The sequence below is a fragment of the Polypterus senegalus genome, chromosome 3 (assembly GCF_016835505.1).
Source record: "Polypterus senegalus isolate Bchr_013 chromosome 3, ASM1683550v1, whole genome shotgun sequence".
NCBI lineage: Eukaryota > Metazoa > Chordata > Cladistia > Polypteriformes > Polypteridae > Polypterus > Polypterus senegalus.
This window is the reverse complement of record NC_053156.1, coordinates 125,122,190-125,138,236: the sequence shown is the minus strand read 5'-3', so window position 1 is coordinate 125,138,236 and position 16,047 is coordinate 125,122,190. Positions and strand designations below refer to the sequence as shown.

The 16,047-nt window shown below is 37.2% G+C and overlaps 1 protein-coding gene across 1 annotated transcript in view; it reads left to right on the top strand.

Annotated features, from left to right (window-relative positions):
• Nucleotides 1-16,047, top strand: part of sec63 (SEC63 homolog, protein translocation regulator) — a 154,889-nt gene that overhangs the window by 65,658 nt on the left and 73,184 nt on the right. Inside the window, exon 7 of the mRNA XM_039747893.1 lies at nucleotides 6,784-6,834. Coding sequence (XP_039603827.1) covers nucleotides 6,784-6,834 — 51 coding nt within the window. The remainder of the gene's footprint in view (nucleotides 1-6,783; nucleotides 6,835-16,047) is intronic.

Here is a 16,047-nt window from a genome sequence, read left to right as displayed (position 1 = left end):
GTGTACATTACGGAAGCGTATTAGGGCCACGGTGAAAAAAATACGGACACAGTGAAGAAAAAAATCTAAATGTCGAGATTAAAGTCGACATGTTGACTTTATTCTCGACATTTCCACTTTATTGTCGCCAATTATGTCGAGATTAAAGTCGACATTTTCCACTTTATTCTAATAGTTTATTTTGTCAGTAGAATGTCGCAAACTAAACTAAATCTTAAAATGAATGTTTAATTTACTAGATTTTCTCAAACCCGTCATTAATTAATGTAGCACATTAAATGCTTTATATTAAGTGTTCCCGACCCAGTTAAGTTGTGTTTACACGGATTACTGTAGAAACGGAACACACGTGAAATGCGTGTATTCCAAATAATGATCTATTCTTTCCACTCTAAAACTCCACTTCACTCCCAGATAATCAATCAAGGCATGAGCTGGGAGAAGTTTGTGCACGTTTTAAGTCGTTGGGGGGATGGAATAGCCGACTCGGAACCAGTGGTGCGCTGTCAGATCCGGAAATCTCTGCATGACAGTCTCGTGCACATTCTCTTTTAAATTCTTGGACAATTTGGCTTTGCCGTTTGTCCCACTCCAGTTCAATGTAACCCATGGGTCTCAATCACAAAATCAGCCAACACTGTAAACAGATGACACAACAAATTATATACTCTGAAACGTTCATTTGAACATTTAAAAATACAGTATATACAAAAACATAAATATAAAACAATCAACTATTATTGTTAAAGTCAGTCTGCTGTTCAGGATCAAGTTTACGGGCTTCGTTTAACGTTGAAGCACTAACTGCCAAAGTGCCACCGTGTGTGTGTGTGTGTGTGTGCGCGCTCCGGCATTCGTCAGGTTTGTCTGAGCTGGCTTTAACACAAACACATTTGCGCCAGCAGGACGAAAAAACATTTTAGCACCATCTAACAGTCAGTAATAAGGAGAAGTCAGTACATTCTCCGTTGAGATTTCTCACATTCCACTCCTCCTAAGTTTGTCTTTTAATGAAGTTCTAAGAAAACTAAGAAAAATATTTTGGGTCACTTAAGCACGAAATAGCACGGACGCAAATGATCAAGATTTTAATTGTTGTTGTCATTTTCTCAAACATGATTTTCCAACTTGGCGTTTATAAAGATTTAGACAGACTGAATTTAAGAATGCACCCCTAGTAACCTAAAAAAACACACACACCGAAGAGCAAAGCGGAGCTTTGCATTCACACCTCAGACCGTCTTTTGTCTTGTAAATGAGGTATCCTAATTCACCTTCCAATCCCCACCAGCACACACACTCTTTGTCTGTACTGTACACTGTTGCTGTTTGTTAGGGCACTTGGTTATACAGAGTACTTTAATGTATAAAACACTAACTTCCTGGTTTGTTTTATTTTAAATATAGCTTATTACCTTATTCAGCAAAATAAACAATGTTATCTTTGTGTTAATTATTAACGTATTGATGTCTTTTAATTAAGGACAAAAATAGACCATGCGCTTGTGTTTAGGACTGCTGAACAGCTGTGTTCATAGGTTTAATCAACGATTTACAAGACAACAGTTAAAGCATTTGTGGATGAGAGGTGTGTGTGTGTGTGCGCTCCTGCATTTCTCCGTTGGCTTTAACACAAACACATTTGCACAGACAGGTCTAAAGAACCCTCCCCGCCAAAAAACACACACAGAGCAATTAGCGCCACGTCATAGTCAGGATTCTCCACTGAGGTTTCTCACCTAAGTTTGTGTTTGCTCTTTTGATGGAGTTCTTAAAACCCAAAAATTATTTATACTGAGAAAAAATTATTATGGGTCACATAATCACAAACACAAACTAGCACAGATACATATGATCAAGTGTTTAACTATTGTTTTCATTTGTTTCTATGACCAGTAATAATATTAATAATAATTATTATTGTTAGCCCAACTCTTTGACTATTTAAAACAAAAGCGTCTCCCATTTTTTGCCCATTTACTGTAAGTAGTTGGTTCAAGTAAATGTTTTTTTAAATACCCAAACAATCCCCCAACAATTAAAACACGCACACGACTTTAGAAATAAAATGTATTCTTCCAAAACTAGTCAATCGCTTCTTAAAACCGTTCTCACCTCTCCGCCAGTGTCTTTTGTTAATCTAAATGTGCTGATAAAAGAAAAGCTGCAAGTAGCCGGCTATTCCATCCCCCGAACGACTTAGAACGTGCACAAACTTCTCCCAGCTCATGCCTTGTTGGATTATCTGGGAGTGAAGTGGAGTTTTAGAGAGGAAATAATAGATCATTATTTGGAATACACGCTTTTCACGTGTGTTCCGTTTCTACAGTAATCCGTGTAAACACATTTTTAAAACAGAAACGTTTTTCATATTGTAGTAGTAAATGACAAAATGTAAGCATAAACTATATAATGTATGAAGCCTGAAGTCCAAATATCAAACACTTTCACAAAAGGAACAAATATAACAGAACAAGTATGCTTTTATTCAAAAAAATATAACTGCAGAAAAAACCGCCTTAACATGCGACATTGACACTTGTTTATCGCGACTGCCTCCGTAGCGCAATTGAATCAGCTCCCGACTGCGAGTCAGAAGACCGTGAGTTCGATCCTGCACCACTTTGTTTTGAGAAGTAAACTGCTCTTATTCTTACTATTTTAGAATAAAAACATGCATTTGATTTCAGTGTGTAACAGTGTAATTTATGATACTTGTAAAGGTTAGTTTTTTTATTCACTTTTCATTCTCTCAGTCGTGTTCAGGATCCTTCCCTACCCCCCATCTGAGAATGCTGTTTTCACATAAAGATGCGCTGTAGCTCTGCAGTGTACTTGTGACTGCATTCTCGTACCAATGCTTGCGAACTGAAGTGCCTGCATGCAGTTTTCGTGGCATTACACGTCTATTTTTTTGAGCATGCCCATGTCGCTCAAACACAGGAACATATGTTGGTGTACAAGAATAAAAAACAAGTGCACTTTTATTCTAGACTATAAGTGAAGAAAAATAAAGCAAGTTACAGTAGGCGGTTGATACGACAGCTTGCGTGGTGCAATGCTAAGAATTGCTGATTTCCGATCCGTGCTGTATAAAATCATCACATTCAAATATTAACAATTCCACACACCCTTCCTACATTCACGACATGTGTACTTGTTGCAGTGTACACATCTCTCTGTGCTATGGTTCCTATTACACTGAATGAGCACCTGACATTGTACTTTCTTCCCTGTTTAAATAACATTCGAGTATAGCGTCTCCAAATAAATCACATTCGAGTATAGCGTCTCCAAATAAATCACATTCGAGTATAGCGTCTCCAAATAAATCACATTCGAGTATAGCGTCTCCAAATAAATCACATTTGAGTTATAGCGTCTCCAAATAAATCACATTCGAGCTATAGCGCGTCTCCAAATAAATCACATTTGAGTTATAGTGCGTCTTTATGTGAAAACAGCATTGTCAGAGGGGGAGGGGGGTTTCGTGAACGCGACTGAGAGAATGGAACTGAATTTAAAAAAAGCTAACCGTTACAATTATCATGCATTTACACTGGCTCTTACAGACTGACTGAAATAAAATGTATGTTTTTATTCTAAAATAGTTAAGTACATGCAATATTAGCGCCAGATCGGGTTTGAATACACGCTGTTACAGAAGGAGTCAGCTTATTCAGTGCAGCACTTTCAACGCACAGTACATGCAATATGTAGGCATATTCAAACCCGATCTGACGCTATTCGCTTTCAAATAATATTGCATTAGTGCGATGATGTTTTTACATATATTATCGCTTTCATTCATCTTGCGGTTTGTAATCAGTGACCGCGTGTTTTTTCCCCGATCTTGCCAGTTCGCACATGTTGCTGTATGGTGCTGTTTCTTTTGTACTCCAGGACATGCAGAGGACAGAATAGTACAGAGCAGTAAGTTCAGCGCTATATGCAATCAGACAGACAGAGAAGGCACTAGATATATAAATAAACAGGGAAGGCACTGTATAATAGATATATAAAAAACAGCTAAGGGGATAGATATATAGATAGGTAGGTAGGAAGGAAAGGCACTATATGATAGGCAGACAGGGAAGCTCCTATATAATAATATAATATAATATTATAATTATAATAATAAAATATAATGTTAAAATCACGTGATTGCAACTCAGCGCAGCTAAATTGCTGGCGTGTGTTAACGTGTTCTTGAGAACAAAGCGCCATCTAGTGGTGGAACCAGGTAAATGAATAAATAGGGCATGAATGGGCGTGTTTACTGTGAAATCTTGACACGCCTTCTATCAGTAGAGGGAGGGGGGGATCACGGCGTGCATAGGGCAGCCGTACGCCATTCGCACGCCATTCACACGGCCGCGGCTATTTGACGTGGCTCCATCTGTATATGCAACACACATCTATTCTCCCTCACTTAACCTAATATTTCAATATTTCAGACCTTGTACTCTTTTTTTCACATCCCTTCCACTGCCACCAGTCTATGCTCCCTTCAGTGTATCAGGACTAGGACTGTTAAAATTTGTTTTCCTATGTCAGTGTTTCTGACAGGTTTCTCCAACTCTGTTTGTTGTGGACAGACTGCCACAGAGTACAATCAACTGTAACTTACTAATTTTTTGTACCACTCATCATTGTATCTCATAATGGAAATTATGTTTTTTATGATTCTATTTGAGTTAGACTATTAGACTTCTGCTACATGTGATGTAAATTAAAACAAAGTATTGATAAACATTAGATATATGTAGAGGAGTCACCGTAAAAAGGTACAGATTGGTTTCCTTACATACAGCATCTTTTAAATTATTTTTTAGCTACTAGTTGTGCTTTGCACTTTGTTTCTGTTTTATAAAATTAGTTTTTTCCTCAAAGCAAATTAATGTATTTTTGACGTGTCTATCTATTGGTTGTTTAATGGCCTGACAAGTGGAAGAGTGTTGTTTTATTCTCTGCTCATGTAGTAATGCATATTTAGCACACAAATTATAGAACTATACCTCTGAAATTAACTTTACGTGAATAGGACCAAGTGGCACTCCAAACAGGTAGTAATCTTAGTTTGCAGGAATAAAGTGCTGTATGCAGTCAAGTTTCCATTCAGTTCTGAAGTGCTTCAATTCTTCACTACTTTATTTGTTTACAGTTTTAAGGAGCATTAAGTAAAGCCATGTATATTTGTTAACTATAATCACAGTTGCTCTTTGTAAACAGCAAATGCTGCAATAGTAAGGGTTAAGCTGTCCTTGTAATTTTAATCTTAAACTGTTTGAGTTGCAGCATCTCTAGCATTTTGTGCTAGATTGCAGTCAATCTTGAGTGTTTCAGTTTCTTTTCATATTACATGCTTATCTTTCCTTTCCCTAAAAATTTGTGAAGGTAAAGAAGTACCTCATTTGTTTTGTTTTATTTTAGGGGTATCAGTTTTTAATCTGAACTAATCCCAATCAATAATGAAGAAATTAACTGGTTTTTAGATGGGCAAAAGTTTTGGATAGGGTTACATAATAACACTGTATTTCAGTTTACACTGCAAATATAATGAGATAAGGAAGATTGAAAAAAGGGTGATAGAGGTTTTATTGTATGAGAAAGAAACGTCAACAACCTCTGAAGTGCTGATGGCACTATACTCCTAGCTGAAAATGTAGAAGACCCAAAGTTCCTTATTTTAAAATAAATTAAAGGCCAGAGTGAAAAGATTGGACCACAATTAAATTTTTAGGAAAAAGGTTATAACTACAGGAAAGATTGACAGCTTTAGAGTTCATGGGGAAGACATTGAAGTTGCTGACAGCTTTTGCCTCCTTGAGTCAATTATTATCAACTAAGGATCCAGCAGTCATAAGATACAGTGCAGTCTGGAAGTTAGTTGAACAAGAATGAAAGACTTATTTTTCAAATGTGATGTGTATTTAAAGGCAAAGGTCCAAACTGTATAGGCCATGATATTTTCTGTAACTTTTTATGGCTGTGAAAGCAAAATAATGAAGAGGCAGTACAGAAAACAATAATGTCTTTGAACTGTTGCTGTCTTTTTAGAATACCATTGACAGCAAATAAAAACAAACAAATACATCCATGATCAAATTAAGGCTGACCTTCCACTCAAAGCTTCACTGACTATACCGAATCTTGTCTTATTTTGTACAACTTATGTATAGACACATTAATTAGAAAAGATGGGAATGCTTGGAAAAAGGAACAGAGGAAAAGTGGTTAGCCAGCTATAAAACAGATGGGTTCGATCACAGCAGTCACCATATAGCATGCCTCTGACAAGCCTGGAGATAAAAACAGAAGACGGGACATTCTGGAGAGAGACTATCAATGTGGTCACCCGGACACCAAATCAACCTGATGGCACTTAAGCAGAAGAGGAAGCATGTATTCCAAAAATAAATTATGAATGTGCCATTTTTCAGCCTTTGAATTAGGGCCAGATCTACTTTTACAGATTTAATCCTTTTCATTCAGTATCTTTTTGGATATTTTTTATCTCATTTGTGTATTTATATTTTATAGTTTGAATAATATAATCTTTAATATGAATTTTTTTTTGTATTACCACATTTATCATCTACTTGCTCTTTGCAAGAGCCAGGAAAATCTGCCTTCATAGATTATATTTGCTTGTTTTCCATGCACATATGGATTCCCTATATAAAGGCATCAGAATAGCCATAGACCAAAAGACTGATATCACTAAGTAATGTCAATAATCCTGTCATCAAAGCTAATATATTTATTTCTATCTCTTTTTAGGTTCTTCTTGTTTATGGACTAGCCTTTATGGTCATTCTTCCAGTTGTTGTTGTAAGTATTATTTTATTTAAAATATGTTATTTTGCAACCTGTTTAAGGACTTGAGTGGAGTATGAAAAATTTATAAATTATTTAATTAAGGTTGCATGAGATTAGTGATTTTAGGGCATGTAACAAAAGACTTGTTATATGTGAAAGAAGTGAGTAATTATAGACTTTGATATAGAACATGTGTTTATATAAACAGACTTTTTATTTCTTTCTTGCAAAAAATGTAAATACTTTTGGTTGTAGTCTACCACGTTTTCTTATTAAAGGTTAACTATTTTTTATACATGCAACATGATTTCTATCAATACTTTGTCTCTTTTCCTTTTTCACTAGTTGTCCGAAGTCTTTCTAAACATTAGAGTGCTGTGTCTTTAGAGCAGCAATGGGCATCATATATTTATATCATGTTTTGCTGCAGGAAAGAGGACATTTTTTCTTAAAAATGCCACATATCTAAAAAAAATTTCAGTCCTTTTGCTTGTTGAGCTCATTTCAGACTGTAAAAAAAACTTAAGTCCCACTGCTCTGATGAAACAGAGGTGTGTGAATGTTTGCTTTTCATTTTGCCGAGGTAGAGATTTATAGGAAATATCCAACACATACATGTGGTTTTACAAAAAGCAGGCTGTTGAAAAACCTACTATTTTTGTAATGTCAGAATATTACAATAATACACCACATGCTGAACATTAGGGACTGTGGTGAATCTCCCAGAAAAGGTTGGCCTGCCAAAATTACCCCAAGGGCACAGAACCAACTCATTAAGTCACTAAGGATTCCAAAACATCCAAAGAATAACAGGCCTCTCTAGCCTTGGCTTTGGTCTGTTTTTATGACTTCATACTAAGAAACATATTCAGTGAAAATGACATTAATGGGGGATTAGTCAGAAACCAAGAGTAACATCAGTGCCCATCTCGCATTTGCAAAGAATCACCTGTGTGATTCCAAAAACATCGGGAATCTAGTCATGGATTATCCATAACAAATACCAATTTTGAATGGACGCTTATTTATGAGTGTTCCTGGTAGAAGAGTACCTTGAACTAACTGTCAGTGTTTGACTTGTCACTGTTGTCATTGGATCAGAAGCTATATGTTGTAGACACATATGTAAAGAAAAGTACTGAACTGGCTCTGATGCAGGGTGAGCCTACTCGACAGACCTAGATGATTTTATATGATAGTGAAGTTATGGTGGAAATTTCTAGCAGACACCTTTATTCTGAATGAATTAAAATCTATCCTCTAGTGTAGCCTCTCCTGCATCTAAAAAGTTGTTTAAGACCTCAGTGGTATATATAGCTACATGGGGGTTTGGTCAAAAGGCTGTCAGTGATGGTCTTGGCATCAAACCTAAGACTGATTAGATAACACCAATGGTAAGAAAAATTGTTAGGGAAGGGCGTGAAGGCGTTGACTGAATGGTGTCAAAAAGGCTGCACCTAGCACAGTGATCAATGTAAAGACCTGTATGCTAGAAGAGTTTAGTGAGGCTTTGAGGATTGACTTAGGGGTGAAGAAATTTTTGAAGTAAATTAGATTTATCCTTGAAGGATTTATAGAGATTTTTGAGCAGCAAATAAACCCAGTGGATAAGTTCTCCTGTAAGGAGGCAATGCCTGGAGTATTAGTTGGATAACATTTTTTTCAAGGGCATGTCATTAATTGAAGTTCTGTAATTCCAGTACCACAGCAGCAAATGAGATCTGCTGAAATCACTGGATATTATGGTTGGGTTTTGGCAAACACAGCTCTGTGCCGTTCAAGACAAGCAGCAAGCAGCCTACAATTCCATCCCCCCACCGATGCCGAACGGGCACAAAGTTCTCCCAGTTCCAGCCTTGATTATCTGGGAGTAAAGTGCTGGAGTTTTAGAATGGAGATAGATCGTTAATTGGAACCCATGCATTTCATGTGTGTTCCGTTTCTACAATAATTTGTATAAACTCATCATTAAAACAGAAACGTTTTTCATATTTTAGTAATAAATGACAAAATGTAGACATAAACTATGTAATGTGTGAAACCACTTTCACAAAAGGTTCAAGGATAATGCAACAGCTTCTGTGCTGCAGTGGTAAGAATTGCTGACTTGTAATCAAGAGTCCCCCGGTTCGATCCTGACTGCCTCGTATATTTACCGTTTTGAGTAGTGAGCTGCTCTTATTGTTAATATAATACAACATTTTGATGCATGGTGGTGTTTCTTTTGTACTCCAGGACATGCAGAGAGAGAATAGTACAGAGAGGTCAGTTCCACGCTATATGTAATTATCAGTTCCCACACACCCAAGGACCATCCTTCCTACATTTACGACATGTGTTCTTGTTGCAATGTACACACTTCTCTCTGTGCTGTCGTTCCTATTACTGACACTGAGTTTTTTTCCTGGGGGAAATGGCTGTCTTGGAACAGAAGCTTTTCTTTTTCCATCACCTTTTCTTGTAAGAAGCGTCGACGAACTTCCTCTGCAAGGTGAGCCATGAACACTCTTCTTTTCTCATTGGACCCCCCATACATGCCTTGCACAGTACATGTGCGTTGATTGCCGCCAGGTCAAGCTTGTTATAGCACAAGCATTTGGCCACATGCATGCTCCTGCTCGCATTGAACAAGCTCAGGCCCTCTGGTGCATGATGTCAACGCAGAACCAGGAGAGAAAATGAAAGAGAGAAAAAAAGCAAACTTTTGCAAGTACTATAAGTTAACACTGGCTGTTACAGACGCAAATCAAATGTATTTTTTTATTGTATAACATTAACAGTAAGAGCAGCTCACTACTCAAAATGGTAAATATACGAGGCAGACAGAATTAAACCGGGGGACTCTTGATTACAAGTCACCAATTCTTACCACTGCGCCATAGAAGCTGTTACATCAGTTACATTAGTACTTCCGGCGCCGCATCCGAGTGGCAGCCTTTCCAGCAGCTCCGTATATGACTTTATCTTTTTACCTTTTTATCTCTATTTTTCTCTATTTCACTGATCACTTCTACCACTTTCTTTTATGTGGAATTGCTCCCTGGACACTTTTTACTATTTTACTATTATTTTTGTGAATTTCCCCTTGGGATTAATAAAGTATCTATCTATCTACATCATTATTAAACCTTTTGTGAAAGTGTTTATTTGAACTTTGGACTTCAGGCTTCACACATTACATAGTTTATGTCTACATTTTGTCATTTATTACTAAAATATGAAAAACGTTTCTGTTTTAATGATGTGTTTACACAGATTATTGTAGAAACTGAACACACATGAAATGCATGTGTTCAAAATAACGATCTATCTCCATTCTAAAACTCCTGCACTTCACTCCCAGATAATCAAGGCTTTAACTGGGAGAACTTTGTGCTTGTTCTGCGGCGGTGGGGAGATGAAATAGTAGGCTGCTTGTCTTGATCGGCACATTTGCAAGACAAAAGATGCTAACGGAGAGGTGCGAAGGGATTTAAGGTGGGCCGGATTTACACATTTTTTTCATAGGCTTTGGTGATTCTAGTGTTAAATACTGGCATGGTGTTACCCTTTTTTTTTTTGAAAGGGGGACAAAAGGATCTGTTTCAGTTACCAAGTGAATGCATTCCTTAGCTTAGATGGTAAAGATAAAGAGTAGTTTTAGTGTAATAGAATAAAGGCACAGCCTTCGATCTGGAAAGAGCAATGGGCATCATTCTTTTCTGCCTGTGTAGCAGTGGACTAATCTTTGACCTTGCACAAGTATTTGTGAGGTCATGGGAGTTTAAGTCTGTCTACAAGATGACATGGAATAAACGTAAGACTTTTCACTTTGTTTTTTCTGGATTACGCTACGAGTTTAGGTTTTGGGGCCATAACACTGCATGCATATTGTATCTATTTGTGCAGGGCAAGAGTTGTATTTAAATATTTTTGTAATTGAATCTTTTATTGTGGATGTGGGATTCCTTTTTGATTTTTATGGTATAGATTGTATGGTGTAGTCAAGGCTGTCAGAATGTCCATTTTGGCAATTTAGGATTACAGTCTTCTCTGTTTAATGTGTTGGGGGTGTTTACGGGTGGATGGAGTCCCTGGGTTTGGGGCATCACTCGTCTTTAATTCAGAAAGCTTGATATCATTTGAGTGTACTTCACTGTTGCTCACTAAAGTATTTTCTGAAAGTGGCTTATTTAATCATATTTTAGGAAAAGCACATGTTTTTGGAACATAGTGAGCATATTACAGGATATCTAAAAATTTGTCTAATGCCAAATGAGCAATTTGACATTTTTACATGAACATTTTGATATTGTTTGCCGCTGTTCAAGTCATGTCCCCATTTAACCCTGTTGTATCAGGGATTGATAACTCTATTCACCATGAAAGCATAAAATAAATTATTTTCTCAAGTAACAGATACAAGGGAATACAATTTTTGTATGCCATAGGGTTTTTGGCATCCCACGGATAGCCTTGGGAATACATTTACATACTGTCCCCTCCACAGTTATTGGCACCCCCGATGAAGAGTAGTAAAAAGGGATTGTAAAAAAGTCACCTTTTGGTGAATTACCTTAATCTCACCCTGAAGAAAACAAGAGAAATCCAATTTATTACCAAGAAAAAAAATCCCTCATCAGGAAATGATTTAGTTATATAACAAAACCATACATGCCACAATATTTGGCACCCCTAGAAATTCTTATGGACAAATTGTAATTGTTTCTTCCATTTGTATCTGAATTTTTTAAGCTGCCAAGAAACTAAAACTTAGTCATTGTTGAATCTTCCTGAGGTAAAACGTGTCAAAATCAAAACAAAAATGTTTAAAAGAACACAAAATCAAGCTTCCTAGAAATTACACCTTTCTTAGAAAAAATTTACTTTGGTTAAATATTGGGTTTCTCTAATTGTTTTCAGTGTGAGAGTAAGATAATATCAAAAAAAGAGGGGAAAGTTTACCACAGTAACTAAGAACTTAATATCAACAAGGAAAACTGTACACACTTTGTGAAAGCTAAAATTAGTATAGAAATCTAATCAGTCATAAAATGTTTCTCTGTAAAGATTTGGAAAAATGTGTTTTTTGGACTTGTAGAGGAAAATGTGCTTCATGGCTGAATGTATATTTAAACATTAAGTAACACAAGTATATGATGAAAAATCACAACATTTTGCTGCATAACCTTCTAAACTTCTCTTGAGGTCAGTGAAGGGACATATTAATTAGAGTTTTGTGGTAATTCATTTTACTTTTAGATACAATACTTGCTGCTGTGTTTTTTAATTCATTTTATTTGAATAAAACAATATTCCATACAATCATGTCAAACTTAACAACCCCTGTCTGAGAGAGAGGAGAGCCTACAAGAGCAAATCTTTAAAAACAGTGAAGAAATAAGAATGTCTCTTTCCCTAATATCAAATCTTAAAATAAGCATTAATTTGATTAATTTGATCTTGCCTTATTTTAAAAAAAAGTTTTGAACAGATCCTCTTAGGGAGAATTCTTTTTTCCAGTTTCAAATCAGTTTGTCCTTTAAATCCATCTGGGAGTACACCAATCATGGCTGTTAATGGGTTAGAAGTGATTGTGACACCAAGGCTGTCTGATCGACATTCAAAGAATTTTGTCAGGAATGATGTTAATTTGGTGCACGCCCAAAACGTGGCCCAGTGAGGCTGGACCTAGACTGCAGCAGTAAAAGGTTGAATCTTTCCCTGAGTACATTTTGGACAATTTTAATTGAGATAAATACGCTAGATAAAATATAAAGTTGAATCATTAAATGTTTTGCATCTGTGGAACTAGAGTGTATTCTATTCCTGGCTGCCTTCCACTTCTTCTCAGAAATGTTAAGTAAAAGATCCTTTTCCTCATTGTACCATCGGATCTTTGAAAGGAAGGTACTTCAAAATTTCAAATAAACTTCAAATATTCTTGAGGTTCTTTCTGAGTCTTCAAGACTGATCAGTATTGCCTCTGTAATAGAAATTAATGGGAGGTGGGGAAAATTGGGAAGGTTCCATTTAGTGAAGTTTCTGATTTGATAGTAGTTGAAAAATTGTTCTGTTGGGAAGTTAATACAAAGACATTATATAGAAATGTCTATATGTAGAGTGTTTGAATCATGTTTTCGTAACATTAAATACTGTGTAGTTTAGAGAAGATAAATGATGGTGATTATAATATAAAGGTGTAACAGGTCTTCTCTGTCTTAAAGTACTTTCTGCATTGGTTATTAATAATAAATACATTTTATTTATATAGCGCCGTTCTCATGCTCAAGGCGCTTCTGAGTGATTGATGGACAATTGGATTATTATTTTATTGATGATATAGGGCATATAAAGAAGTACAGCAAGATTTTATTTCTGTTGCCGTCTGGGCTTAAGCATATTCAACAGTTTGTGTCAATGTCCAGGGCCCTCATGCATAACGCCGTGTATAGAATTCGCACTATGACATGATGTAAGCACAAAAGCCGAAATGTGCTTACGCACAGAAAAATCCAGATGCAGGAATCTGTGCATCTAACTTCGCGCTCTTCCACTCCATAAATCCCAGTCAGCATGAAAAGTAACGCTCGTGTGTGCGCCTTCTGTCCCGCCCCAACTCCTCCCAGAATTACGCGTCTTTGAATATGCAAATCAATATAAATCGCCCTTAAGCTCAGCCTTTTGTGAAAAGACAATGGGAAAAGCACGGGGGAAAATATAAGAAATTTAGCGAATACCAAGTGGAGGCAAAGGAAAAACATACTATTTGTTTATTTAAACTGTGGTATAATCAACAAAAGGAAGTTGATCGAGTGACATAGCATGTTGGAGAAACTTGAAAGCTCACGTTCACAAAGTCGCACAGTGCCAAAATAAAAAAGAAGTTGTCAGATATCAAAGTCTCCATGAAAAGGCGAGCCGTAGCCCACCGTCTGAGTGTCATATGAAAGCTTATTAGGATATGGAGAAAAAAAGGCACACAGTGGGGGAAAAAAGCACGAAATGTCAACTTCAATCTCGAAATTTCCACTTTAATCATGTTGTTTATTTTGTCATTAAAGTAGAACATCATAAACTTCATCTTAAAGTCGTTTAATTAACCAGTTTCCCAAATCACATCATAATTAAAGTAGCACGTTAAATGCTTTCTTTTGTATGTGATCTTCTATGTGCTCTATGTGTGTGAATCACTACGTGCTTCTTAAATGGGCTTTCTCTTCCTCCTACTGGACACAGAATCCATTACATTCGTGATATTACAGCTCTCCGAGTAACTAAAATACTGAGATGTATACGTGATATTTTAATGATGATAGGAGTTGAAGCACGTTATTAGCCATGGGTTTCACAGCGCAGTGATTGTGCGCGACCATCGATGAAATTATTTATTGCAGCAGTACTCATGAGCGGCTCTAGGCTTGTGGCGGCCCTGGGCAGAGAAAGTATCGGTGGCCCCTTCGCCGCCAATGTCAATATGTTATCTTATGCACGGTGGATGGCCACGTCCGTTACGGACACTGCATAACCGCTTCGTGCTCATGACACAAGTGTTTAACTTTTGTCAAAATTTGCCACTGCATTTTTAGCTGTGTCGTTATTTTCTATTTCTGTTTTATATTCAACTAGCAAAATACCAGAAGTGGCGAAGAACTGCCTTAAAATTTTTATTAAGAAGAAAATTAAACCTTTTTAAACTGAGGGAAAACATACCAATAATTATTTTTAAGGATCTTTTTGTATACCACATTGTTAGTTCGGCCCTCCGGTTGTAATATGACCAAGCTGTGCGCTGAGCTTACTCTTGAGAGTGCAACGTACAGTTGGCCATGTGAAAAGTAATCTTGTCTCAAATCTCACAGCTTGGATTGCTGCTGTTATAATCGGATTGAGTTTCATGGTTTGTTTCAATTATGACAGTATTTGCAGGACTTGTGTTGAAGTGACATTCAGCATCTGTCAAGCGTTGTAAGCATACAACCGGTTTCATCGATAACTTCACATCCAGCTTTTGAGAGTTTAAACATTCATAAACATCAAAGTGTCCACTACTGAAATCATCAACTGTGATGATGTGAAGATGTTTTTTTGGTACACTTGAAAGCGACAACCGAACAATTCAGCGGCAGCCATCAACTCACATACAGAACCATAGGTGAAGGGCTTAAGCATTTCACTTTTATAGTGCTCCTTTGTAGTATAATTATCTCCTGTACCGTCATCAGTCCACACCTTGAACCTGTCCCAATCATTCAATACATAAGACACAATGTTCCTCTGGATATCAAGAGTGAGCCTGATATGGCCGTGCAATATGTAACAAAGAGAATGGAAAAGGTAGGTGCCATCTCTGGGCATGGAAACCGGTCGGTAAGTGACAGTTCTTTGATCGATGGTGATCACCTCGATAGACATGTTAATGGGGGTACGGTTGGAACAATAAAGGAAATGGGTACCTGAACAATGTAAAGTAAGTCTAAAATAACTACACAATAACTATAATTGTAACAAATGAAGAATAAAATAGCGGAGAAGCTGTGGATTAAATAAAAAGGCTGAAGTTATCAGCAGGGAGACGTGAATCCCGTGGCGAAGCAAGGAAGGGAATGTAGAGACCGGAGCGACGGACGGCCTTATATAGGCAGGCAGGCAGCCAGCCAACAACGTGGGAGGCGTTGGGATGGGGGACGCAACACCGCCTCACACGGTGACCGAGCTGCAGGCTATGTACGTAAGTAGGATTCAGTTAGCATTGGGAACCCGCGTACCCAATTTCCTGAATATGGGTCATACCACCGAAATAAGTACGTACATTGGTTTTGGTTAGCGCTGGGAAGCCGCCTACTAAATTTCGTGAAGATAGGACCATAAATAAGAAAGTTCAACGTGCCGACCGTTATGACCGTTACGCGTAGAACTTTGAAATGAAACCTGCTTAACTTTTGTAAGTAAGCTGTAAGAATGAGCCTGCCAAATTTCGGCCTTCTACCTACACGGGAAGTTGTAGAATTAGTGACGTTGGAAAGTTCAATATGGCGGCCGACAGTGGCATCACACCACAGAAATAAGTACGTACATCGGTTTTGGTTAGTGCAGGGAAGCCGCCTACCAAATTTTGTGAAGATGGGGCCATAAATAAGAAAGTTCAATATGGCGGACGTTGTCGACCGTTACGTGTAGAATTTCAAAATGAAACCTGCTTAACTTTTGTAAGTAATCTGTAAGGAATAAGCCTTCTACCTACAC